Source organism: Melopsittacus undulatus, chromosome 4, assembly GCF_012275295.1.
Source record: "Melopsittacus undulatus isolate bMelUnd1 chromosome 4, bMelUnd1.mat.Z, whole genome shotgun sequence".
NCBI lineage: Eukaryota > Metazoa > Chordata > Aves > Psittaciformes > Psittaculidae > Melopsittacus > Melopsittacus undulatus.
Window position 1 is genome coordinate 94533154 of NC_047530.1, and position 26954 is coordinate 94560107.

Below are 26954 nucleotides of genomic sequence, written 5' to 3' on the forward strand. Positions count from 1 at the left end.
GATGCTTGTTCTGGAGACCAAGTAATCTGCAGAAATAGTCTTAATTTCTTACCCTGTTGGCCCTCAGTGTCAGTTTTTATTTTAAAATGTAGTGTTAACCTTTTTTTTTTTTAACTTCTCCAAAGTGTCCAAGAAGCAAATACAATAAAATAGTGTATTGTCTTTAAACGTGATTGAGTTGATCCTAGCCGCTAGTCATGTGGTTTGTGTTATAATGGTTGCCAGATTATTGGATTTATATAATCTTGAGTAATGTGTCAGTAGTAGCTAATATTTTTAGTTTTAAATTTTATCTAAAGTATTCATGGTCTTTAGATAAAGTATCATGAGCTAAGATAGCACAGTTATCAGAGGGGATCCAGATTAATGTTAACACAGAGATAGATCTACAATACCTGAGACAATTTGATTCTTAAGTTGAGAGGTGACAGTAATGTCTCTATACCTAACATATGTCAAAATCTTGCATGTGTGGTTAAAAATGACAGTGTAGCTCCTTGTACACATGCCTTTAAAGAAAATCAAACGTTTTTCAAGAATGTTCAAATTTGCTAAACTGGCAGTGGGTTAGAATGAATACAGGCACATATGGTTATTGAAGATCAGTGGAAAATATTGTCTTCACTTTCTGAATGGCTGACTGAAGTCTCTAGAATAAATTCCTCACTCTGCAGAAGAATAAATATAAAGAATATAGGCAAGAATGCAGTTATGAGGCCTTTAATCATATTTCTGTTAACTTCTTAAAGTAATTCTGTGAGCCTAGCAAACGACTTAATATCCTACATGGAATGTCTCTAAAATGCCACTTCGACTTTTTAAGTTGAAGTCAAAGGATCAAATTGAAGTCACAGTTTGTGATCTGAAACATAAATGCTGTATATTCCCACAACTGGTTTTGGTATCTATGGTCAGAACAGTGGCTGCTCACTGTTTACCAGCTTTTGTAAAATGAGCTTCTAGGTGTAAGATGATGCAAGTAGAATAGGCTTAAGCTGTAGGCAAGCTGCCTGCAAGGGGGTTTATGGTACATTATTGTTAGCAACAAATCTTACTGTTCCTGAACAGTTATGGCATTCTCCATAGTTAAACACATTTCTGTGACTTTACTGATGCCAATAGCCAGCCTTGGGAGGGTGCAAATAACCACTTGATTAAGGAAACTCAGTAATGAGTCAGCATCCTTAAGATGAAGGATGAGGTCTTGAGAAGCCCTTTTTGAGGAAAAATTAACTTCTGACAGGAAAAACTTCATAATAAATAGGAGAAGGAAGTCTTTTGGGTACGGGTAATGGTTATATCAAAGGTTTATAGCAATGTTTCTTAATAGGACTTTCCTATTAGTAAAACAAGAAAAAAATTACATCACTGTAGATTTATAGTCAAAAGGCTGGTAGAGCTCACATGCCCTGTTGTACCCTGGCCAGTGGAGGCCTCCTTTGTTATCTTCATTTTGGTAAGGATGATTTAGTAAATTGGTAATTACATTTAAATGAATGCTCATGGCTCTTAATCACTGTCAACTGGAAATATATATATGCCTCTCCAGAGAAGTCAGGTGGTGATTCTAATATCTTGAGTAACTTCCAAGAAAATCTGGAAACTGAATTTGGGATACTGTTTCAGACATTCTTCAGACAATGATGCTAGCCAGCTCTGCCTTCAGAGACTGTCTAATGAATATTACTGTAAATAATTCCTTTGCAAGTTTCTTAGCATATGTGGAAGATGATAAATGTTTTTGTCAAAAAGCCACCTGCAGGGCTTGCCTGTTTGGGGAGATGGCAGTGTCCCTTGCAGCTGTGCTGCCATCAGCATGCTTTTGGTGAGATGCTCTAGTGTAAACTGGGTCAGAGGTTGAAAGTTCTTGGCAGCTGCATCTCCCTGCTCGCAGCTGCTGGCACGCTTGGCTCTCCTTGGATTTAGAGCTGCCCAAGCAGGATGTGATTGAGGCCAACTCTTTTGCTGGACATCTCCCTCCTCTGGGCTTCCTTCCTTCACTGTTTTATAAAAAGGGAACTTAGCAACTCCTTAGGACTGCAAATGTCAAATGCATTCGATGGTTTTAGGAAGTGTGCCTTTCTTCATGAACTGCAGCTGATAAAACTGGCTATTATAAGAAGTATGTGGTCATTAATGATCATTCTAGTAAATTCTTTCCAATCTGTACAGAAATCTGCTTTAAATTAGACTGCTGAAACATTTTAATACAGAAGCATTTAAAAGATAAGCTGACTTATAGGTTGATTTTGGTGTGTATTGACTGAAGTCCAAGTTCTTTTAAAAAATGCAAGCTCAATTTCATTTTTTATGCTTATAGCTAAGAGAAAATAGCTTTTAATCTATAATTAAAATGATTCCAAAAATCAACTCATTAAGATTAGCTCTTGATTTTATTAAAGCAATCTTGAATATATATTAATCTGTTTAAAGCAGTGCAGTGTTGGGTTTTTTTCCTAATATGCCAGAATTAAACTCAAAATATGAAAATGCACATGGCAAGGTAAAAAGAAGTAAAACATACACTAAATTAACTTTATCAGCTATTTTAGCAAAGTACTGTCAATGGCAGACTTAAATTGGGGGGAGGGGCGGAGCTTATTTTCCATTTAAATCTGACGCACCATGAAGAGCTTGCAGTGATTTACAAATTATTCCTTATTCAGAAGTGATGAGTCTTTCAAAAGCTGTCGTGTTGCATACAAAATGTAAGGTATTAATTTTAGACAGTCTGTTAAATCCTGATGCTGATTTTGATGACTGGGTCACCATCCTATAACCTCTAAAAGTATTTTTGAATCTCTCTGAATGTTTGGGAAAAAAAAAAGTACTTGAGGGCTGAAAACCTCAATGATTTCGCTTGCATATTTTTCCAATGTCGTTGTCTCCAGTCTGAGTTCTAATGGAGAAATTGCATTCACTGAATCAGCGGAACTCCCATGGTCTCGCAGGGACAACTTATTGGAGTTTTCTCTTCAGAGGAATGGATGTATTTTGAATCGGTTTTCATGTGACTGAGACCTTGTAACTTGCAATATTAACTCTTTCCTCCAGTTTTCCTCCAAGTTGTTTTAACAGTGGAGGAAGCTCTTGATGCTTAAAAGTGTATATGGCATGTTTGTCAACAAATCTAAGGACCAAATATTGGCATGAAGTAGGTAAATACAGTGCTAGATGCTTTTTCATAGGATTGGTTCTTAAGTAGATTGTTATCTAGATAGGCTGGCTCATCTTGCACTCCTGCCAGAGAAAACAAAAAAGCAAGACTTCTGCTCATATAGCAGGTACAGGGTAGAAATGGTAACATTGGTTAACAATGGTTGGTGAAAAACTGCCTTGAAACCAGGACAATAAGTCGGGGTGTTGGGTCTTGCAAGAAACAGTGTAACACCTGAATAACAATTTCTATACTAGCAGCAGTGAGATGCCTGTGGTGGATTTCCTTTGTAGGCAGTGTAGCAGTCAGATTTTCAAGAAGTGTCCCTTATCTCTCCAGAGTCACCCATGTAGTCAGTAAACTGCTATTCTAAAGATAAACCAAAGGTATTCCCCAGTGTTTTAGGCTTTTGCAGGATTATCTTGTCAGTAAAATGGTAATGAAGCAGGTTGGACCTCAGTGAGACAAATGCCTCCTTTTGTTTGCACAAAGGATAGAAAATAAACTTCAGCTCCAAGTAATATAGTGCTTACTCAGCTTGGTGAACTTGTCAAAACTTACCAAGTTTTGCCAAATTTTTACCAAAGGAAACCTCTCAAGGAGAACTTTTCATGATGGCTCTGCTGTGCTGTGCTGGTGGCACAAATGCATCTTCAAGGGAGTACTCTACGGTGAGCATGGATGGCATTCATGTTTTGAAAACACTGCGGAGGTGTTGACTGCTGATGTGAATTCTTCTGCTTGCTGTTTTTTTGTTGTTTTGTTTTTTTTTTTAAAGTCTTTGAGGTCCAGTACAAGCAGTATTGAAGTGAACTTTCACTTCCTAGAGCTTGAGAAAGAAAGCATAAGCATTGTACGTAATTTCATTTCTGTCCTTGGAAGTTCCTGGGTTTTGGGGAAACAAAGAAACAAATTGATGTAATAAAAATGGTGGAACATCTTTGATTTGATGGGACAATTTTTTTTCTTGGTCTTCTGTGTCATCTTTTTGATGGGATTCTTTCCTCTCTATTGGGCCTTTGGATTTCATTAGCAAAGGCTGGCACAGGTGAAAATAATTGTGCATTGTTTTTTGGTTTTTGTTTTTTCTCTTAAGTGAGCTTTTGAGGTTAAGCAGGCTTGTGCTGGTGAGCTTGAGGGGTTGTGAGCTAACTGGCTTATAGGTTAAGACCTAAGATGAGCTGAAGGAAAGCAAGGGTTTCAAGATTTGTTTTCAGAGCAAATGGTTTCTCTCTCGTGTCATCTTGTAGATGATATAATTCCTTTTAACAGCTATCTTATAAGGCTAATGTTTAAATAAGTATAACTTTTATGGGTGATTGGAACTAGTGAGCAACAGTGTATCATGCCTTTTGTTGTGCACCTGAGAACTGCCACAGAAAAAGATTGCCCTTCAGGCAAAGATGCTGATTGTAGAAAATATAAATTTAAATTAAAACAGAAAAACCAGTCCAATAGATGTCTATACACATTTTGCACAAGTGGGAAGTCTTTGTATGTGTTTTCATATATTTTGAGGGCTGAAGAACATTGAACAGACACATCTATCTTTCTTCCAACATAGAACATAAATATGTGTGAATTTAAATTTTGGCTTGCATGTTGCTATATTGTAATGGTCTTTTTAATTTATTCACTAAGGCTTTGCTTCTGTTTTTCTCATTAGGATGACAGTACTGGCAGTCTTGCGTCAATATCTGCTCTCAGTCTATTAAACACAGGGGTATGAAATTTAATATATATATTTTCTTTTAGTTGTATGCGATGCCATGCATGGGACTGTGTAGCACTCATTAAAATAGAACAAACATCACATTTTCACAGTAGCATGAATATTTTATGGAACTAACCATCAACTCATTAGATATCATTAGTAAAATAAGCAAACAAACTTCACACATGAATCTCACTAACAGCTGAAAGTGTTAGAGTATTACTGTTTATATTGCATGTTCTTGAATAGCAGGAAATAGCTAATGCTAGAGCTTGATAGTAATTTACTTATGTTTGCTGTGCCTCCTTGCTTAATGATAAAAGTTGTTAAAAGGCCTAATTTGTAATACTTTTGAACACCTTGTGTTAGCTTTAAAAACTGGTATCTCTTTTTTTTTTCCCCCTGTCACTGAGTCATACAAGCTATTAACACAGAACACACAGTGGCACATCGGAACTCCAGATGCTTTTAATCACTATTTCTAATATGAAACTGGAAACCTGGAAAAGTGTAGCTTTTGAAACATTTGTTATATGTTATGTCTTTGGTTTGCTGTGACTGGTATCCTTCTGAAATTAGTCTAATGGACATCTGTTACTTTGAAAACTTTTAATGTAATCACAGACTCTGTCTTAAACTGGAATGGTACACCTTGGCTTTTTAGTTCTGTGGATCCCTTAACTCTGGCTTTGTGAAACAGAGCAGTAATGTAACTGCTAGTTGATATTTGATACCTATGGTTCGTCTTACATGGTCTGTCCACTCTCAGCTTTTCTTTATAGTGCCAAAAGCCTGTGGCTTTATGCTCTTTGTAAAGAGCAAAAGGTGGAACTTGATGCAATTTGTTAAATATCCAGTTAAGGAAAAAATAAACAGTTGAAGACGGATGGCATTACTTTGGAAGGCTGACCTAGAAAAACTCATCAGTGTCTGGCTGTTCTCTTGCACTGTGTGAATATTAGTATTTTTCCCTCCTTCAGTATAAGTTCTTCCTGTGTCACCTGCAGGTTGCAGGAGAATGTACTGTTCTGTCTGTCCTGATAGCATCTGGCATTTAGTTCTGCGAAAATACCTAGTTTATGACTCGGAGTTTTTCAGTGACATCTACTCTTGTTGTAAGCACTTCTTTTTTTATAATTACTTTGTAGCCAGCGCTAGCTCAGCAATTTTAACATTTAACCTGGGACACACACAATGGCATAAGAGGGAATCCTTATATGTTATTAGAGATTCTTACATAAATTTTGTATTAGCTTTATTAGGGTGATGTAGATGGGTGCCCTCCTAAGCGTTAATGCTGTTAATGCTTCCATTTGTGGATGATCAACCCTGCTTGAAATGAAGGGAAATAATCTTTCTGATGATATTTCTACTTAACTGTACAGCACTGTGGAAGGAATCATGTAGATGTTTTTAGAGGCCTACCTGCTCCACAGTTGAATGTGTGTGTGAAGGGGAGAGAGGCTTGAAACCACTTGTAGAACATATGGCAATCCCCATTGTTTGCTCAAAAGAAGTAATGACTGATTGAATAAATCCTGTTTCAGTACGAGGCTTGGAGTTTTAGGGGAGTAAAGGATGTTGAAAGAAATTGTCATATGTAGGGTGCATGTTTTGTTTAATTGGAGTATTAGTATGCCTTGATGTCTACTTTACATTACAGGCAATCCTTAAGATAGGCAACATGAATTAAGTTTCATTATCACTTTCTCCTCTAGCATACCTAAAACATGATTGGATATGTAGTGCTTAATCTATATAACTGGTACTTTCAGGACTGTGATAACTTTCAAAGTCCTTGTAATCCAAGGCTTTTATCAGTCATTTCCAGTTCAGCTTTTGTTGTTGTATCCTCAAAATTTATCCCAGTAAGATGCATATTAAATTTCATGGTCAATATTTAGTCCTTTAAAGCTCTATAGTTCAGGCATTGTAGATGCAAGCTTGTCTTCTAAAACGCAGTCATTATGTGCACACTTAGTTAAGTACTTTATCCCTGCGAGCATACCCTACTTAAGGTCATATCTAATGCTTTTGGAATGCTGCAATGCAGCTGGTTTTCCTTTCTGTAAGGTAGTTTTCTAAGATGCTGGAAGAAGCAGCTATGGGCAATTACAGATATGTTCCACAGTGCAATCCAGTACTGTTTAGAGATACCTAAAATAGCTCTCAGTGGTCTAGCTGTCCTATATGGTGGTTCTGAGGAAGGAAAAGAAAAGAAACTTTAGTTTTGTATAGTTAAAGATACACCAAGCAATGTTGTTTTTATCTTCTCAAGCACAAGGGCAGGTTATAAGCAAAAGATTTTTTTCCCAGCCTCATTTACCTGTTACCCATCTGTAGGTTAATAGGCTTATCTGTATTTCTGCAGGAATAAATACTGGAAATACAAGTCCCTCCACATATTGAAGTGTTCTTAAATATATTGTCACATTGTTTTTCAGGAAAAACATGCTTTTAGCCTGTTAACAGGTTAATTATTGGCAGTAGACGAGAGGATGCAGTTCCAGACTTAAATAAGGTGATAACTATGGTTACTTTCTGTTAAAGCTGAGATTTGTTTTTCTTTGGGCTTCTGAAATGTTCTGCATCTTTCAGTAAGTACCAGATATGCTGCAATATTTTAACAACATTTCCTAAGCTACAGAAACCATACAGGTGACACTTCCACAATGATTTTTTTTTTCATAGTCTTGAATCTTAGCTCTCAGTTGTTCTGTCCTCTGTCATGTGCCCTATATGTTAAGCATTTGACAAGACATTTAACTTGAAGTTGTATTTCACCTTGTTATGGAAGAATATTAGCTCACATCTTTTGAAATTAAATTCTGTATCAGCTTAAGCTTTTTATCCCATGCCAAGAATTGTAGGTTCTGTATCAAATGCATGTTTAAGTCTTATTGAATTCTTTACATCTAGTCCTATGAAATATTGCAGGAAAAAAAAAGGTATTTTAGTTGCATAAATTAGTGGGTTCAATGCATGTCTGATGGTTCTGGGATCTAATCTCCAACTAAGTTTCCTAGAGCACAGGCTCCTTGAGGAAGAAGCATCTTCCATTGGATAGTTCTGGTACTTTGGAATGTCTTGGAGAATGTTATGACAGTTTGAGCTTGAAGCTATTTTGGTCTCTGCCTAGACTCTAGTATGAGTTTTCCCTCTCTGTTCATGTGTTCTTTTCTTGCAAAACCCAGCTGTTCATGAAGTTTACTTGCTTTCAGAAACATAGTTGGGTAATGAGTTCTGCTTATGTATAAATCCCCACTGAAGATTTTTAATTTCCACTCCTCCCCATGCCCCAACCTCTTTCTTTCACTGTTGTTTTGAAATAGTATATCAGTTCTTAGCACGTACAATAGCCAGAAGCACTAGCACTGTTCAAATGTGTTGCTTGTAATAAAAAGGTGAGAGTAGCTTCATCCTAATACCCATCTTGCAGTGCTTTTATTATTTAACTTGCATATGAATCAGGTGTGTAGGAATGTGAAAAAGGTTGGTACTATTTGAGCTTCCTCATCTCTGACCACTAAATAATTTGATTTTGTGTCTCTTGTTACGAAGTACTAGAAAATATGAAAGTTAATCAGAACTTCTATGCAAGGATATGAGGGATGGCATTGCTACTCTACTGGAGCCTGGATGTTGACCTCCAGGGTTACTATCACAGGATACATTCCTAAGTTAAGGATGTGCTGGGGTATCCTGAGGTATAAAGCATGGCAGAAGTGCCTAAAATGCCTCTGGTTTTAAGTGGAATGAACTTTTAGACTTAAGAAGATATATACTAACTACAACAGAATTCTACGAATCATGTATGTCCAGTTCTCTGAGATATTTGTTTGAATGTGCCAAATTATGTTGGGTGAATATTGTTTTCCAATCAGTAGTTGTCATGAGATTACCCTTCAGGAGAAAAATATGTTCTAGGGAATTTGTATAACCACTGGTTTTGGCCAGAGATACAGAAATATTTAGAGCAAAATTGTATTTAAGAACAGTTGTCTAGTAACTTGTAAGTAATTTTGTTTACAAAGAATTAGGTTTTTAATGTGAATGTATGTATAAATGATATAGGAAACAGTTGCTGGCTCTTTTCCTTTTTAAGGTGCATATGTGGACTGTTTTTGAAGATAGAAAAGCAACAGAGCTTCTCCTCTAGTTGAAGTTGTGGGCTAATTGCTTTAGATTTGTATTTGTCTTTCCAGTGCACTAATAAAATGATGTACCAAATAAAAATTTTGGTACACTGTTGTGGGACAGTATGATACAGTGGTAAAAGGGTGGATAGCTGGAAAGGTAGCTGAAGACATCAGAGTTAGGGGGTTGGAAACCACTTCAGATGGTACAGAGAATGTTCCAAACCCATTCTTTGCCTTGTTTTGTGGCAATGCAGTCCCCTTTTCTCATCAGTTGAACTGTTGTTCTCTCTCCCACATACTAGAAAACAGAAAGGGGCAAGAAGTCCAAATAACTCCTCAGGGTCTGAAAGGTATTAGTAGCATATAATGCATATGGTCTAGATGCTGTGAACATACCTGATCTCCTATGATCTCTGAAGCTAACAGGCTGGGCTTGATTAGAGTGTGGATGGGAAACTACTTGGGAATACCAGAGTGGAGTCTCCATCATTGGTTATACTAAAAAAACTGGCTGAACAAGGCCCTGTGCGATTTGCTGTAGTTGACCTTGTTTTGAGCAGGGAGGCTGGACTAGATGATCTCCAGAGGTCGCTTCCAATCTCAATGATTCTGTAATAACCCTCTTGAGATGTGATTAACATGACACCATTGAGGTTATATTTTTCAGATCATTCAATGTATTATGCCCAATGTGGAAGAACAGAAATTTTGTTAGAGATCATTAAAACAGATAGAGTAAGGAGGCTGTTGATCAAAAAGCTTTAAGCCACCTTAGTGCTGGGCAAACACTTTGTAACTTCTCTAGAAGTCTCAGGCTGCATTGTCATAGAATAGTTAGGGTTGGAAAGGACCTTAAGATGAACCAGTTCCAACCCCCCTGCTGTTGGCAGGGACACCTCATACTAAACCGTGTTACCCAAGGCTGTGTCCAAACCGGCCTTAAATACTGCCAGGGATGGAGCATTCACAACCTCCCTGGGCAACCCATTCCAGTGCCTCACCACCCTCACAGTAAAGAACTTCCTCCTTATATCCAGTCTAAACTTCCCCTGTTTAAGTTTTAACCCATTACCCCTTGTTCTATCACTACAGTCCCTAATGAAGAGTCCCTCCCCAGCATCCCTGTAGGCTCCCTTCAGATACTGGAAGGCTGCTATGAGGTCTCCACGCAGCCTTCTCTTCTCCAGGCTGAACAGCCCCAACTTTCTCAGCCTGTCTTCATACGGGAGGTGCTCCAGTCCCCTGATCGTCCTCGTGGCCTCCTCTGGACTTGTTCCAACAGTTCCATGTCCTTTTTATGTTGAGGACACCAGAACTGCACACAATACTCCGAGTGAGGTCTCAGGAGAGCAGAGTAGAGGGGCAGGATCACCTCCTTTGACCTGCTGGTCACGCTCCTTTTGATGCAGCCCAGGATACGGTTGGCTTTCTGGGCTGTGAGCAGACACTGCTGGCTCGTGTTCTTTTACTCATCAACCAACACCCCCAAGTCCTTTTCTGCAGGTCTGCTTTGAATCAGTACTCTGCCCAACCTGTAGCTGTGTTCCCATTTACCTTTATGGGCTTTTAATCTATGTAAAAGCTTTAAATTTGTCAGCTCTGTTTCTATAATGCTGTCAAGAATCACTGAATATGCAAAGCCCTCTGTTTCTCCCTAAAAGAACTAATGTGTACAAGAAGCTGTTTATTAGGTGTGAGGTTCATTTGGAAACTATTTCTGGAGAAGACTTATGTTTCATTAGAAAGATGCATGGCCTAATTAATAACTGGTTGGTGGGGAGGGGGGTTTGTTTGGTTTGTTTTTTTTTTTTTTTTTAATTTTTGGTGACTTAGACATCAGATATTTTGGTTACTCTGAGGTTGAATTTACTTACAGAATTATTAAAGCAACAGATGTAGACGAGCAAACTGTCTTTAGATAAAAAAACACTTATGCAAGTTAGAGCTCACTTGGCTGTGCTTAAGAATACAGCTGTGTGATCTGTGAAAATACATTAGTAAAGTACCTTAATTTTGTTGTCATAAAAAGATTTTTCAGGTCTTAGTAGACTTGCAGAGAAACTCTTATTTAGCCTTCATGCCTAAGGAGAGTATGAACCCATGAGCTAATTTGGTTTAGGGATAAGTTGGAAATCTTCTCACAAATAACCTTTTAAGATTTGCTGGCTTGTAAGAATGGGTTTCCAAGTAATTTGGCAGGAAATTTTTATTTACAGATGGTAAAAAAAAAAAAGGAACGTGAGATTTGACGCTTTCATCTGGCTCTGTCTAGCTTCTTTCCTAAAAACTGTCTCATTTCTGTTTGTTGACCCGCTTTCATGGAAAAAGGAATGTGATTCTTTTGTCTTTAGAATGAGTATTAAGGGCTGTTAAATATTTCTAAGTAGATTGCATGTGTTAACCTCTGAGAAAGAAATTATGTGAAAAAGACTTGTAATGATATTGTTGTATTTTCACTGACTATAGTGGAGATAGTTTTAGATAGTGTAGGTTTGATGGTTTTCCTAAAGGCTTCAGAAACCTGAGGGCTTCCAGATCTTAAGGGTGGTTAGAATCACAATGAAAGAAAGGGGAAGAGGCAAACATTCTTGGTTAGTGGTTTGTAGTGGTGGTGTGGGGTTTTTGTTGGGGGTTTTTGTGTCTTGGTTTGGTGTGGGTTGTTTTGATTTTGGGTGTTCTGGTGTTTTGTGGCTTGCTTTTCTGTTGTCAGCTTCATGTATTTCTTCAGTAGACTTGTGCACTAGCTAGCTAGGCATGATTATGGAAATTTTAAAATTAACTGATCCTCGGATGCTCAGTAGTCATACTGAACTAGAATAGATCAAAGATTAAGCTGGTATAAGAAAGTGCTTTCTCATTCATCACAGCAGTCCTGCAAAGCTACACTATTTTGCTATAAGCAGTTTCAACTTGTAATTTTAGCTCCTTGTGTCTTAAATTATTTAATATTGTAACATTATTAAATAAGTGTTAAGTAATATGCTTACTAATTAGAAGTGTGGCTGAAAGTTGGTATGTAATTTTTATCAAAAATATTGTTTAGGAATATGAAGCACGGACAGGAAGAATGTATAAACCTCCACCCCCATCAGCAAGACGTAAAAATATTGAATTTGAACCACTTTCAACTACTGCTTTGATTCTGGAGGATCGACCAGCGTAAGTATGATCCTGCTGTGGAGCTGATGATGACTGAATTCATTAGATATACTTCTGATGAGCTAAACTTCACTAGTCTTACTTGAAAGTATCACTGGATTAGTCCATTTCAACTAATAGCCTAATACCTTCAGAAGAACCTTTAAGTACATTACAGCCTACACGAGGAATTCTTTCTTGCTGTGACTTAAGAATAGAGCCTGGGGCCACCAGTCTGTTGCCTACTGTATATCACAGCTGCCTGTGGCAGTGTAGTAGGCATCCTTAATCAGGAAAATTCCTGAAGAGTTTTCATGGATTTCTTCCCTGCCATTTCAGTGTGCACTTCCCTTCTCTTTTCCCCATTCTGGAAACTTAATCTCCTAGACCAGTCAGGAAGACTTAACAGTGGCAGTTCTCACTTCAGGAGACCTGAGCTTGGCTTACCAGAGGAGTTTTTTATAAAGGAAAAAAAAGCGAAAGAATTAGGCACTTAACAGCAGGAGTAGGAAGAATTTCCTTTGAATCCTAAGAAAAACCTTCCAAATTGCACCATGAGAAAGCTTGTAATGGCACTGTTAAATGTTTGCTCTGATTAGTTCCAATTAGGAAATGGAAAATAGAATGTGTAGTGTTTCCTTCAGTATTCTCTCTAGTGGTATATAAGCTCATTGCTATGATTATTTTTTTTGAAATGCATTATTTCTTTTGATAGTGTGAGATGTGCAGTAACTGCTGATGCTTTTCTGTACTTTCAAAATATCACAATTCACAAACTAACATAAGTATGTTTTTACAAGTGACACTTCCACTTGATTTCAATTGGAGTGTCATCCCAAATGTGTAATGTGTTGCCACAGTCTCATCCTTAAAGATATATTCTGTTTTTGCTGTCACTGGAAATACTACTAAAGGGATCTTTTCTGGGTTTGGGGTTTTTTTTTTTTTGTTTGATTGTTTAGGGTTTTTTTTGATACTAAAATCACAAAACTGTCTTCTGTTTATTTTGAACCAAAGTAGGCTAGAGATTGGGTAAGAGACTGAGACTAAACACTATGTTCTGATTTGTTTTGGAATAACTGCTTGGTCAAAAGGAAGTGTGTGTTTGGCAATTAGGGGATTGCTGTGCAGCCAAAAAACAAACACATTTTAAGATGGTGAGCTTGCAGCACTGCAGCAAGCTTCGTTAGCTTTAGCTCTGATATAAATGTGGATCTGTCCTTTCTTCTGTTGGTATCTTCTTTTGTGGGAATTTCAAAAGACTACCTATAATGAATAAAAACGTTTACCTTTCATTGAAAATGTCATAGATTTCATCTGAACAAATGGAGTATTGATATACAGTTACATTTAATGATTAAAGTATTCATGTACAGAAATGCGCTGGAATAACTAACTATGGAATATTAGTATTTTCCTTATGTCACTTCTTGCAAACCTCATTTGGGCATCTCTCCAGATTTTCAACAAATATAAGAATCCTGCTTTGAGGGAAGCTGTATGAGAACTAATAAACAGAAGCAGTAAACATCTAGTACTTCTTTACTGCTGTCACTGAAGCACTTGTAGTGTGACAGCTCCAAGGCTCAGAGAGAGGCCAAATTAAAACCTGTTTTGAAATGGTTCAGAATGTCATTTGTGTTTGTTGAATTCATGAACACCTTGTTTTCAGAAATCTTCCTGCCAAGTCTGTGGAGGAGGCTTTACGTCACCGACAAGAGTATGATGAGATGGTGGCAGAGGCGAAGAAACGAGGTATGTTAGCTGCCAATAACCGGTATAATTCTTTTAACTGTGCAGCAAAACCAGAGCAATTTCTGGCTCTCAGGCTGGTAGGTGCAGTAGAGAACAACCTTGTTTAATATCTAGGTTATTGTCTGGTACATACGTGCACACAGTTTATATCAGAACTCAATTATCAGTTTGTTTTCTTAGTCCACCATAGTAACTTAATGATTTTTTTTAAACTACCTGTGTAGTAGGTAGTGATCAGCTAGAAACTTTCTGGTTACTTGGACTCTTTTTTTTTTTTTTTTTTTTCCCAATCTGTGTTGCTACAGTTGCCACTGAGAGCCAAAGTATAATAAAGCTGAGGGCTTAAAGATCTGGTGTTCTTTTCAGGAATTTGACATTGATTTCAGTGTGAAGACAGATGAAAACTTCGTTGGGATTTTTTTTTTTCCAACCAGCTGTAGCTGTGTGAACCTGCCTAGTCCCATTAGATATGTTTAATTTAAAAAACAGATCTGTAGCATCTGGTACTGTGTCAGTCTATGAACAGTTGTTGAAAGGACTTCTGTAGTCTTGTGCTTTGTATTCAGGGAATAAGCTATTTCAGGAATCTGTGTTGAATGTTTTACTTGGGCTGTTGTCAGAGTTATAAGCTTCTGAACTGATTGATCCTCTATGGATCTGTGGCAGCTTACTCTGAAAGATGTAATAAGAAATCCAAAGCATTTGACAATTTTTTTCACTCTTCTCTTTTGGTATGCATCTTGTAAGTTGTGGTCTGTGGTCCGTGTTCTCTAACTGCATCTTTGGAGGGTCAGACATGTGTAACATTTTAGTATATGTGCCCTAGTATTCCTTAAATTAACTATTGCTACACACACAAAGCTTCAGTAAAAACTTAATGAAGCTGATCAGCCATGTCAATTTACCAAGGATGGTGTGTTTATGCCATTGATGTTTCTAACGCATGCATAAACAGAAAATGTCTTGCAATTTCACAGTGGTTCTTAGTGATATTAAGATAACACTGCTCTGTTCTCCTTTTAACCATTTTAATAAGCGGATCTATAAATGCTTCTTTTTAACAGAAGGCAGAACACTCTTTTCTTTCTTGTTCAGCATTGTGGCTTTGTCTTGGATCTTTAGGTCCTCTTTCCAGAAAAGAAAATACATAATCCTTCTGGATGGAAATTTTAGTAAAATCTGAATAATTTCTAAATGGGTGTAGAATTACACTTTTGAGTAATAATTTCATCCATAATTCTTGCTGTTTAGTCTAAGAAGTACGTAAAGTTTAGGCAGAATATGGTGTGAAATTCATTACAGGAAAGACAGCTTGATGTGCTTGCTTTTTAGTCATTCTGTGTACTGCAGAAAAGTTCTGTGAGTTTTCTAGCTAGATTTTTCCTTGTCTAAATGTCTGTGTATTTGAATACGTTAAAAACAGCTTAAATTAAAAAGATCCTGAGAAACACATCTACAGTCAACAGAAATAGTACCAGCAACTGTAATTTACCTTTGATCTTTCAGACATTTAAGTAATTAGATAATAGCTGAATTATTTACCTAATAATTTATATACACTAATGTGGAATTATTAATATGTCTAACAGAAATTAAAGAAGCACATAAAAGGAAAAAAATAATGAGAGAGCGTTTCAAGCAAGAAGAGAATATTGCTAGCGCTATGGTGATTTGGGTCAATGAAATACTACCTAACTGGGAAGGCATGTAAGTAAAGTTCTGTTGTGTAAATCATCATAGAATAGTTTGGGCTGGAAGGGACCTTAAAGACCATCTTGTTCCAGCTCCCTGCCACAGGCAAGGACACCTTCCACTAGACCACGTTGCTCCAAGCCCCATCCAACCCAGCCTTGAACACTTCCAGAAGTGGGGCACCCACAGCTTCTTTCGGCAACCTGTGCCAGTGCCTCACTGCCTGCATAGTGAAGAATTTCTTCCTAATGTCTGAGGCAAATGAGGCAAAGCTGGCTTGTTTCTGTTCTAAAAACAGAGGACCCACATACCTTATTTCATTTTTCTTTCTGTTTGGTCAAGAAGTCAGTTTTTGTTGCCATGGTGTACTGAGAGGTCATTACAGCACAACATGAAATGTGCTTTCTGGGAGCTTAATGTTTTAGGGTTTCTTTTAGCGGGGCTTTAGCATAAGCAGAGATCCTTGAATACTGATTTTGGAAATAGCATGTATTTTGCTTGTAAGTTGCCCAATGATTTTAGAAAACAAGATGTGCAATATGTTAAAAGGCCTTTTAACTTGTTTTTTCTTTCGCTGCATCCCTATCTTAGGCGTGCTACCCGAAGAGTTCGAGAACTGTGGTGGCAGGGATTACCCCCACGTGTACGTGGCAAGGTTTGGAGTCTAGCTGTGGGAAACGAGTTAAATATCACTCCTGGTATGTCTTTACAGATCACATTCTAATGCAAAATTAAGTTGGTTAAACTTTTGTTAAAAAAAGTAAAAAACGGTATATTTGCTTTTTAAAGAACTGTATTTTGCAACCTTAGGAACAGGTCTTTTTACAGTCAGACATAATCTGGTAACAAGGATGGAAACAAGGATCAAAACCTGCTTACAGAAGTATTTTTGTCTTAAAAGAGTAAAGGTGGTACTCCTCCCAAAAAATTAATTTTTATACCTAAAATTGAGAATTTGTAGCTTTGCTTTCTTAAGAGGTGGAAAAGGGAATTGCTTTATTTTATAACTAATGATTTTGATGAACTTGGAAGTGTTCTAACCTATTCAGAAAAATAAAAATCTGAATTAAGACATAATTTTCCTCTTTTAATTAATTGCATGATCACCACAGAGGAAAGCATAACACAGTGCACTCTATAAAACTGTATACAGTGGTTAGTGGTAACCATCTAAATAGATTCTTCCCTTTCCCCTGGTGGCTAAGCTGAAACCAGGCAACAAAACCAAAGGCAAGGATACTTTGTGTGCTTTTCTTGCTTACCTCTTCTTTTTTGTTTTTGGTTTTGTTTTGCCTTCTCACAGAACTTTATGAAATCTTCTTGTCAAGAGCTAAGGAAAGATGGAAAAGCTTCAGTGAGACAAGTACTGAGAATGACATTGAAGGTGGGTTCTCCTGAGTACTAGACAGCCTCCTATTCATTTTTACAAGCCCAGGAAGTCTCAAAAGTTCAGCTGCAATTGCAGCATTAGGAAGTGCTCTCAGTCATTCCCTACTTAAATGTTTGCTTTTTTTGTAACAAGTCAGTGAGTGAGGAGCTTAAAAGTATTTACTGTAACAATAAAAGATGCATTAAAGTAATTGCATGTACTAGTTAATTTTCAAATGAATGTGTTTTCTTCCAAATTCCTGAAATACCAGAGCTAAGCTCTCATGAAATTTTTAGGTGAAATACAAAAAGAAGAAATGGGTAACTATAGTATAGTAAATGCTATTGCTTAGTTCTGCTTAGATGTCTCTTAGTTTGGTATTCCTTCTGTAATTTGGGGAAAGGAAAAAAAATATTCTCCTTGTTTGTGGAACTGAGAGGTGAAGAAGGAGAAATTAAGCATTTTATATCCCACTTGGGTTTCCTTGGTTGCCCAGATGACCTTTCCTTCCAGATCTATTACGCAGAGAAGTTAGCATACTTACATTATAATGGAGTTTTATCACTGGCATATTGCTGTCTCCTGTGGGTATTCTTTCTGTTAAAAATAGCATTGGTGATGATATATCTTTGTTACAAATGTTAACTCCTTCTGCTGTTAACAGTTACTTTTTTTAAAATGCTGTCTTCTGTGATTCTGTCAGTACCAGCTGCTATGAAATTATTTATCTGAGTTGGTGTCTTTTTTGGGGAAAGAAAATGGCACTATAATGCAAGAAGTACTTTTTATTTACACTTGCCATAGCCAGTCCTGACTAACTGGCTAAACTGTAAATTATGTGTGTCTTCCTTATGTTAGCCCTGGGACTCATCTGAAGCTTGTCTTGAGATGAACTGTTTATAAAGAAATTCTGTGTGTACATGACTGAAAATGTGCTTATGCTTGGAAAACGTATTTGCAGTCCCCCTTGGTTTGTGGGGTGGCTGTTCTTTTGTTGTGTGGGTGTGGGCTGACTGGGGGAAAGCTTGGTAATTTGTTTATTTTGGAAAGGTAGTGGTTCTGGATGAGAATGAAAGGGGAAAGGGCCCGTTTCTATTGTGTCAGATGTTCTGGGAAATGTAGTAATGAGGGAAAACTTAATAGGATTTTCATTTCTGTTTGAAAAGCAAGCCAACATGCTGTGCTTATTACTAATCTTTAGTAGCAAAGTCTTGGATGATCAGTTATTTTAGCCTCATTTAACATACTTGAGTAGTACTGAGGGTTTTTCCTGTTCAAATATCTTTAACTCTTTTGGAGTTCACAGAACTTAATTTCTTGTATAAATCCGGAGTTTCTTGTGCTCCATATCATAGACTCTCAACTTCTTTGGAAATAACTAAATGAATACTGTCCCAAATGAAATATTCCCAAATTATCCAATATAATGTCTGTTCCTTTTGAAAAAGGTAGGAAAGATTAAGCAGCAGTTCTTGCACTTTTTATTGTGTAAGTTCTTTCACTGTAATAGTAGTTGCCTTCTTTTTCTCAAAGTCCCACTCACTCTTGAAAGCAACTATTGTAGTTTTAGGACATCTGGAAGGAAATATTGCTTTTCAGGCTTCAGCAGAGCAGGTTCTGTTTAGCCAATTTATCAAGTCCTGTGATCTTCTGCTTTCCAGAGGGCTTTTGGCTGCTTTAAGCCCTCTGAAAAGAGCCTTTTCTGCAAGTGCCACATATATTTTTCTCCGTGCTGTCACTAGTATTTGCCTCATGTCACTATGTAGAGAATAGAAGAGAGATAACTCAAGGGCCAGCTGCATTTCTTCTGGAGGTTCTTGAGTGAATGCTGCCTTCTTTCCTGCCATTTGAAGAATGGGGATGCAAAACTTCTGCAGATCGTAACTGTGTGGTCACTTCTGGAAACTTCAGTGAAGTTTCTCGGTATTCATAATCTGCAATTACCTTCATTCTAAATGGGATATGAGAAATGCATGACTTTGAAAGCAATATGTTTGACTTTGCAGGTGAAGAAGTGCTGGCTTCTTGTGATAATGATGTAATTAATCTTTTTTTCCCCCTCTAGTATACTGTACATAGCATATTTCAGTACTCCTTGCTGAAATGAACCACCAAATGAGCTGATCAGGAATTAAAATTTGAAAAGTGAGATCTTCACTGTATTGTGTTTAGATCAGGGGCAGTGCTCTCACACTGTGGTCTTGAACAGGCTCAGTAATTGAAGTCACAGTAGAAAGAAACAAAAGATGGTTTTGAGGACTGGTCTGGGCAAAGTTCAAATTCCAGTGAATGCAGGGCTGGATAGAGTGTTACACAGAAGTAAAAGGTAACCTGATGGTGAGTAGACAGGTCGTAATTACTGATAGTTTCCCTCATTTGTTGGAGTTAATGGCATATATGAAGTATCAGTGGACAGTTTTAGATCTTGAAGTGTAGCACTGTAGAAGTGTACTCCAAGAATTGGAGCTACATAACTTTTTTCCCTTAGATGCTAAAAGTCTTTATGTGCCTATGGCAGTTTTATTCTGAAGTCTGTAGAATTTATCACTTCTAATAAGCGTTGGTTTTGCTTGCAGATGCAGGTGCATCTGTTGCTGACCGCGAGGCCAGTCTGGAGTTGATTAAGTTGGATATATCACGCACATTTCCATCCCTGTATATTTTCCAGAAGGTAAGATTTCTGTAACTTTAGTTACAACAACTTTAAGCATCCAAATAGTTAAACAAGAAAAGAAACCTAGCTGGGTAAATATGGAATAGTTTCTAGAAGTTGTTTATATAAATAAATATTTGTATAAATAACAAAAGATAAATTTGTATACATGCAACAGCATGTTATGAGTTTTGTTGTTTGCTTTTAGTTTCTTTTTAAATGAGAGTAAATTAGGGACACTTAAAGATGGTCTGTGAGTCTTTCTCTCCTGGAAAAAATTACATGTGATTCCTACTAATGCATATGAAATTCCATGCAAAAATGAGAATATTCTCACTGCTTCTATGGAAATCTTGATGCATTTTAGTACACACTTTCAGGCTTTATGATTTTTGTATAGATCCAATATATGCATACACGTGTATATAAACAGCATGCACTGTTGTAATACAGTAACTTGTATTACTGACTATTAAAGCATCCACTGTCTCTGTAAAGGAAAAAACAACCCCGGATGTATATCAGATATCCTCATTTTTCATTAGGTACTGATTTCCACTGAATTATTTCGTTGGATTATTGTTCTGTTACTTTAACATCTCAAAAACATGCATGGTAATGATTAAAGTAAAAACTGATATTGGCCTAGATGTGAACAAAGCGCTGGCTCAATTACATCTTGAAAAACTTAATACTGGCTTGTTATCTTCCTGTATTTATAAGTGATTTTGAAAAACCTTTTAAACTTTTTTTTTGTTTTTTTTTTTCCCTCTTCCTCCCTCCCCTTATATCAGGGTGGTCCTTATCATGATCTCCTGCATAGTGTTTTAGGAGCATATACATGTTACAGACCAGATGTGGGATATGTAAGTATTTGCTGTAAGATATTTATAATATGGCAAATAAGCTTAAGAAGTCATGTAGTAGAGTGTAATAAATATCTAAACTTTATGCTATTAGCACTTTAAAAAAAATCAACTTTGGCACTGGCTAATTTCATAGCAGTTACAATGATGGCACTTAAACAGCTGAAAATGTACTGAGTGTTAAGGATGAGTATACTATCTGGCTTGCATAGAAAACTTCGAATGTGTTCACAAGGCATTACAGTTCTGACAGATGCAGTGTCCACAGGAAACAAACAAACCCATCTGCAAACAAATGGAAGTGGACTTCAAGTGAGCACTTAATCTGTTTGTCCTACTGTTGCTCCCACTGCTATGATTTCCATAGTGATGCTATCATCTTCACTACTGCACATCCTAAACACAGGAGCTCATTATTGATGTCTTGTCAAAGACTAATTGCTCAATCTGAGTTAAATGAAGATAAGATCATTTGCAGCAAACATTACTGTGGGTATAAAAAAAAAACCAACCCCAAAACCAACCAAACCTCACCCCTCAAAAAAACCCAACCCATAAAAAACTGCCAAAAAACTCACAACCAAACCAACTAAACCAAGCATCTTTCTGAATGTTGTCAGCTTACAGAAGCAGTGAAATAACAGATGCTTTTTTCTTCTTCTTTCTTTGTTTGTGGGGGTACCTAGGAACACCTTTCACAAGCTCTAATCACATCTGGGCTAGAAAAGAACTTGAGTTTTAAGTCTGACCCATGCAAAAAAGCGCTAGTTAGCACAGGGTGTGTTTTCCTGTCTAAATCAGACATGCTTGGGATTCTGCGTCAGTATCTGGTTGGTTTTTCATGTTCAAATGTTTTTAGCCCTAAATTCTGTCATGTGTGACCTCATTTTTGGAGACCCTCCCATACTCTTTAAGTGAGATTACAAACTCTGCAGGTTCTGAGACTGCTTGGGCCAAGGGTGGAGTTTTAAAAGGCAAATAAGTAATTTTTCATGGATAGGTCTTCTCTTTTTGTAATTAGGAGCACAGCTAGCCTTGCATGTTTTTGATAATGTTTTTTTTAATGTTAATTTGGCAGTAAATTTAATGTAATGTATCCCACAGAAATTGAAAACTGCTGGACTTTTTCTGATGCATATCAATACTCTTTTCCCTAGCTGGTTTAAATGAGTGCATTTTTTTAAAATGAGGAGCAGGCAGCATAAATGCCTAGAAACATCAGAATAGTCATCAATGCAGTTGAAATTGGTAAAATTATTTTTAGTATTACGAGCATTCAGATCATCAGTTAACAACTACAAGAATGTGTTTTTCGCTTTTATTGCAGGCTGAAGTGTTTTTTGAGAGAGTAATCATGAAAAAATGTAAACTTGCATTGTAGCTAACCACTTAAAGTAATTTTATGTATATGAATGAATACTGTTTGGCAACTGGAAAGATATGTATTTACTGTTCTGAAACAGAATTTTGTCTCAATTCCAACATATCTGTCTGGGCCTAAACTGTCCCATATGTGAGGTTTTTCTTCATGTCTGCTTTTCCCTTAGCTTAACAATGAACTTAAGGCCAAGTTCTGTCTCATGAGCCTGTGTGGTTTTAACTTTCTTGCATTCCAAGTCCCGAGGACTTGTGAACATGTGACCTCCTGGAACTTCCATGAGGCACTGAAAACCTGCATCTGAAGAAACACTTGCTGAAATCAGATTGACTGCATGCATAAAATTATTTATCTATGTTGTTTCTGTTCATCTGGAGATGTTATGCAATCATATTTGATATATGCAGACTGTAAATATTTGCATTTCTAAAGATATAAGGTGTACTGAACCTACTCACCTATGTTTGCCCAATGCTTTTCCCACTTGAAGGTACAAGGGATGTCCTTCATTGCTGCTGTGCTCATTCTCAATCTGGAAGAAGCAGATGCTTTCATTGCCTTTGCTAACCTTCTAAACAAGCCATGCCAGCTGGCCTTTTTCCGTGTGGATCACAGCATGGTATGCACAGTTTTCTGGTTTTGAACCATAACATTCTTTTGACTTGAAGTATTGATGACTTCCTTTTGTTCTATATAATAGTGGAGAACTTTAACCTGTGGTTACAAAACTGAGAACACCAGATACTAATCCATAGAGCACATTCTACTGTTTTGACTTTTCCTGTAGAAACACTTGCTGTACTTAGCACATTGTGACTTCTGAGGATATGTTGACATCCTCAAATCTTGGTAGAGTTTGTTACTTTAAACATTCTTTTGATGATTGCTTATGAGGTACTTTACTATTTCTACAGATGCTGAAATACTTTGCAGCCTTTGAAGTGTTCTTTGAAGAAAACCTTCCCAAATTGTTTCTTCATTTCAAGTCGTACAGTCTTACTCCAGACATATATTTGATAGACTGGTGAGTGCAGAGAACATAGCACACCTAATCTTAGAACTGTTGGAACACCTTCCATTTTGCTATAGTTTTTTCAGCAACAGAAACACAGCATACAAAAAGCATTTAGTAGGTGCTTATGTACCTTAACTTTCTAGGTCTTGTGAAATTGTGGTGAACTGTTTCGTGAAACCACAAATGCTCTGGCAGGATTCAAACTTTATGAACTGGGATTAGGAGTGACATCTATTCAGATAAAAAATGAGACACGCAGGAGTCCTGTGTGTCTCATTTTCTTGTTGCTGCATGTAAGTAGCTATGTGTAATGTAAATAGAGGAGAGGGTGCTATTACACCGTAGTTGGCTTGTGACTTGATGAAATGAGCATAATCAGCTATGGAAAAATGTATGAGTATAGATGTATGAATATAGGAATATAGACTTTAAAAACAGAAAGGTGAAGCTTATGACCTGGTTTGGGAAGGAATAAAATTGGAAATACAGCGAACATTTTGAAGTAGTGAACGTTCTAAAGCAGAAAATATCAAACTACATTATGTGCTCACAACAGAAGGCAGTAATGCAAGCACATGAAGTGTTCATAGTGCTGCTAGATATGGAATGTATATTCATAACTGTGAGTGGATAAGTATGTGCCTAACTAGGATTATTATATGGGGTAGAAGTTTATAATAAAGTAAGTTGAATTGGGTTAAATTAATGTAAAACAGTCATGTCATCTGAACTTCAGCTATAAGATGCAGCTTATAAGTAAGCAGGAGTAAGTCTCAGCAGGAGCAGCTTATACAGTAGCAGCATTGTGTCAGGAATATGCTGCAGTCCTGAGAGTTTAAGTAGATGGAGGATGTTGCAGAAATAGCGCTGCTGTACAGAGTGTTATGATATTCAGCTTCCAGTCACCTGTGAGAAAGTCTGTGGTAAGAAATATTCTAAGGTTCCTGAAGCATTTCACAATAGGAATAATGGAGAAACAGAACCACCACAGGGTTGTGGGAAGGCTTCTACAGTACATACAGCAGACTGAAGTGCCATGTATAATGAATGCTATTTAAAAATAAACTTTATAGTAAGAAATTCAATTTAACTCTTCCCAGTATGAATAAAACAGTGACTGTCTTTAGATTTTGGTGATTTTTAATGTGAATAGAAATTCAAAATGTGTCGTGGAAATGTAGTTCTTAAAATCTCATTAATATATTAGTGGGATGTAGCCTTCCATTGAGATGATATGTGGCGTTAGATTTAATCTAGAAATCAAATTATGGACAGAGCTGTTAAACTCTATGGCCTAAGTAATGGGAAGGGTTAAGTTACACAGTTACAATCTTTGCGCTTAAGTTCTTATTTGTATATTATACCCTGCTTGAGTGTAAAGGTGGTTGTAACTTCTCTAGGCAGAACTTCCTAAAGGAAGCCTTTCAAATGGATTATTTCCTGTAGCATAAAAAGAGATGGGTTTCAGAATAGCAGTTTTGACTTCAAAAACTGGAGATTTATGGATCTTTAAAATATGGAGAAAATAAGAATATGTGAAATAACTTATCATCTGCTCACTCTCAGCTAATGTGGCTGAGATTTAAAGGAGATTGTGTTTTCATATTTCTGAACTAGGTTAAAGTTGTAACTGTACCTTTTATTTGGTTTTTGTCCTCAATTGTAGGATTTTTACACTCTACAGCAAGTCATTACCACTTGATCTGGCCTGTCGTGTCTGGGATGTTTTCTGTAGAGATGGAGAAGAATTTTTGTTTAGGACAGGATTAGGAATCCTTCGGTTATATGAAGATATTCTCCTACAGATGGACTTCATTCATATAGCACAGTTTTTAACAAAGCTTCCAGAAGACATTACATCAGAAAAGCTTTTTACTTGTATTGCAGCTATTCAGATGCAAAATAGTAACAAAAAATGGGCACAGGTGAGTTTCTTGGAGATATATATATATGTAAATGTCAAAACAAACATGTTGGGACATGAATATATGAGGCCCTTCTCTTCATGGCTTTTTATGCTGCATGTCTGACTTCTGAGCAGTGGGTGCTTCCTTTCTAGTATGTAATTCTAGAAGTTAATCTCCATGCTAATATTGTGTTGGTTAATATTGATCTTTTTTTATAAGACTGACTTTATAAAACTGTTTTTTTATATTCATTAAATAATTTACTTTTCCAGGTGTTTGCCTCACTGATGAAGGACAACAAAGAAGGAGAGAAGAATCATAGCCCAGCACTGAAAAGCTAATCATCATAATGCTGAGGTCAACTGAAAATGTGGAAAACCACTTGATGACAAAGGCGTTTTCACATGACTTCTAAGTGGAAAAGCACTATAGAAAATGTGAAAATTAGATGGAAAAATGACACAGCTCTCAGTGGAGTAACGAACTGATGAAATCTTCACCCTTTTGCCAGTATTAGCTTTTGTCGTGGGAAGATTTGTTTTCACACAGAATACTAAAACCTGTGAAACTGAGAAGTGGGAGAGTTCATATTTAATACTTTAAAAGAATGAGCTCAATGCAATAAACATTTGTAATAACTTCTGTTGGTACTTTAAAAAGAAATTTTGAGGCATAACTTTTTTTACAAATACCACGAAGGCACTTTTTGGGGGGATGAGGGAAATGCTAAATCTTAAGGCCCCAAAACTGCTATCCAAACCAAATGTTTTGGTACAAATATTACCTCCAAAATTAACCATTTGAAAGTACTTGAGGACCAAATAAGGTTGTTTGGTATGTTTATGTGCAAGACGGTTAAGATTTGGGAAGGGGTATTGTCTTTCTTGTTTTGTTTTTTTTAAGTTGCAGCTTCATTCTTCAGTCTGGGCAAATGTAATTAACTCAGGAACTGTGGAAGTATTGTGCCCAAACCTGCTAGAGCAAAAATCATCTGAATTTGGAACAGTGGTAAGATCAGGGCTGCTAATTTCAGTGTACAGCTTTCAAAGCGAGCGGTGTTAAGCATTTGTTTTGGTGTATTGGTTGTGCAGCTTATTAAAAATTGAGTGGGTATTCTGTGAAAGGGTTTTGCCACCAGAAGTTTCATTTTGTTGAGCCATTTCCAACCAAGAAATACTTGTATGTAATGGTGAACACTAGAAACTGATAAAGCTATCTGCAGACTTTGTGTTGTCAAAGGAGCAGCCACTTTTAACACTTAAGAATACTGCAGACACAATTGTTTTTGAAATGATCGTTTATTAGTGTGCAATACTGAAATCCAAAAAGCATCTGTTTTAGTGATACCTAATTCTTTAACATCTGTCAACTGTGAGACATAAAGTCATATTGTATGTGTCACGGTGGGTATTTTCAAACATTTCCTGTTGAAGATGCTGTACAACTTGTGTTTTTAGGGGATGGAAATTTAAAATGGATAGCACTGCAGGTGAGGAACACTTGCACTCTCTTGATCCATTTTTGCTAATATTTAATGTAAATAAATTCCTTACATGTGGGTTTTTGTAATTGGTCCCTCTGTGGAAATCAATTCCATTATGTGGAAATCAAAATTACCGTTATGTATTTTTAAGTGCAGGAGCCTTTCAGTTGTCTGGTGTTTAAAAGCAGAGTCTACATAATTGGGGTAAAGATTTAGTGTGGTGTAACTTACATTGCTATCTGGTTTAAAAACTACATATATGCTACTCATAACATTACAATTTGAAAATGTAAATGTCAGATTTTTCTTAACTTACATATTCACTACTTTAATTGGATCTAATTTGTCTTATATTTTTGTGTTATCTTGTACAGTTTTCTTACTTTTCAACTATAAATCTGTATATAACTGTAAATAGAAGGATCAAGCCTTCCTTTAAGACCACTAGTAACAATTCCTGTGTAAATAAAACTTATAGGCAGCTGTGCGCTCTGGTTCTTTTTGGTTTCTGTAACTTTGCTGCTCCGTAGGCCAGGAGAATGCCTCAAGGGTAGCTTTACTGATGGAAGCGGAGCTGGTTCCTGCTCTAAGTAACCACATTTGTGTTACCCGGGTTTCCTGCCTCCCTGAGGAGCTGAGGTGAAGGGCAGTGCAGCACGCCTTAAGGTCAGATTTGCTCTCTGTGAGG

At 36.9% G+C, this 26954-nt stretch overlaps 1 protein-coding gene across 2 annotated transcripts in view; it reads left to right on the top strand.

Moving 5' to 3' along the window:
• The window catches only part of TBC1D12 (TBC1 domain family member 12), a 46003-nt gene extending 19250 nt beyond the window's left edge, over positions 1-26753 (top strand). The window contains exons 3-14 of one of the 2 annotated variants that reach the window (XM_034062310.1): positions 4824-4880; positions 12054-12169; positions 13821-13903; positions 15493-15610; positions 16187-16293; positions 16899-16979; positions 19541-19635; positions 20412-20483; positions 22352-22480; positions 22776-22885; positions 24543-24801; positions 25056-26753. In XM_034062310.1, coding sequence (XP_033918201.1) covers positions 4824-4880; positions 12054-12169; positions 13821-13903; positions 15493-15610; positions 16187-16293; positions 16899-16979; positions 19541-19635; positions 20412-20483; positions 22352-22480; positions 22776-22885; positions 24543-24801; positions 25056-25124 — 1296 coding nt within the window. In that variant the 3' untranslated portion in view covers positions 25125-26753. The remainder of the gene's footprint in view (positions 1-4823; positions 4881-12053; positions 12170-13820; positions 13904-15492; positions 15611-16186; positions 16294-16898; positions 16980-19540; positions 19636-20411; positions 20484-22351; positions 22481-22775; positions 22886-24542; positions 24802-25055) is intronic. The other variant, XM_034062311.1, reaches the window with a different exon arrangement.
• Positions 26754-26954: the final 201 nt, after the last annotated feature.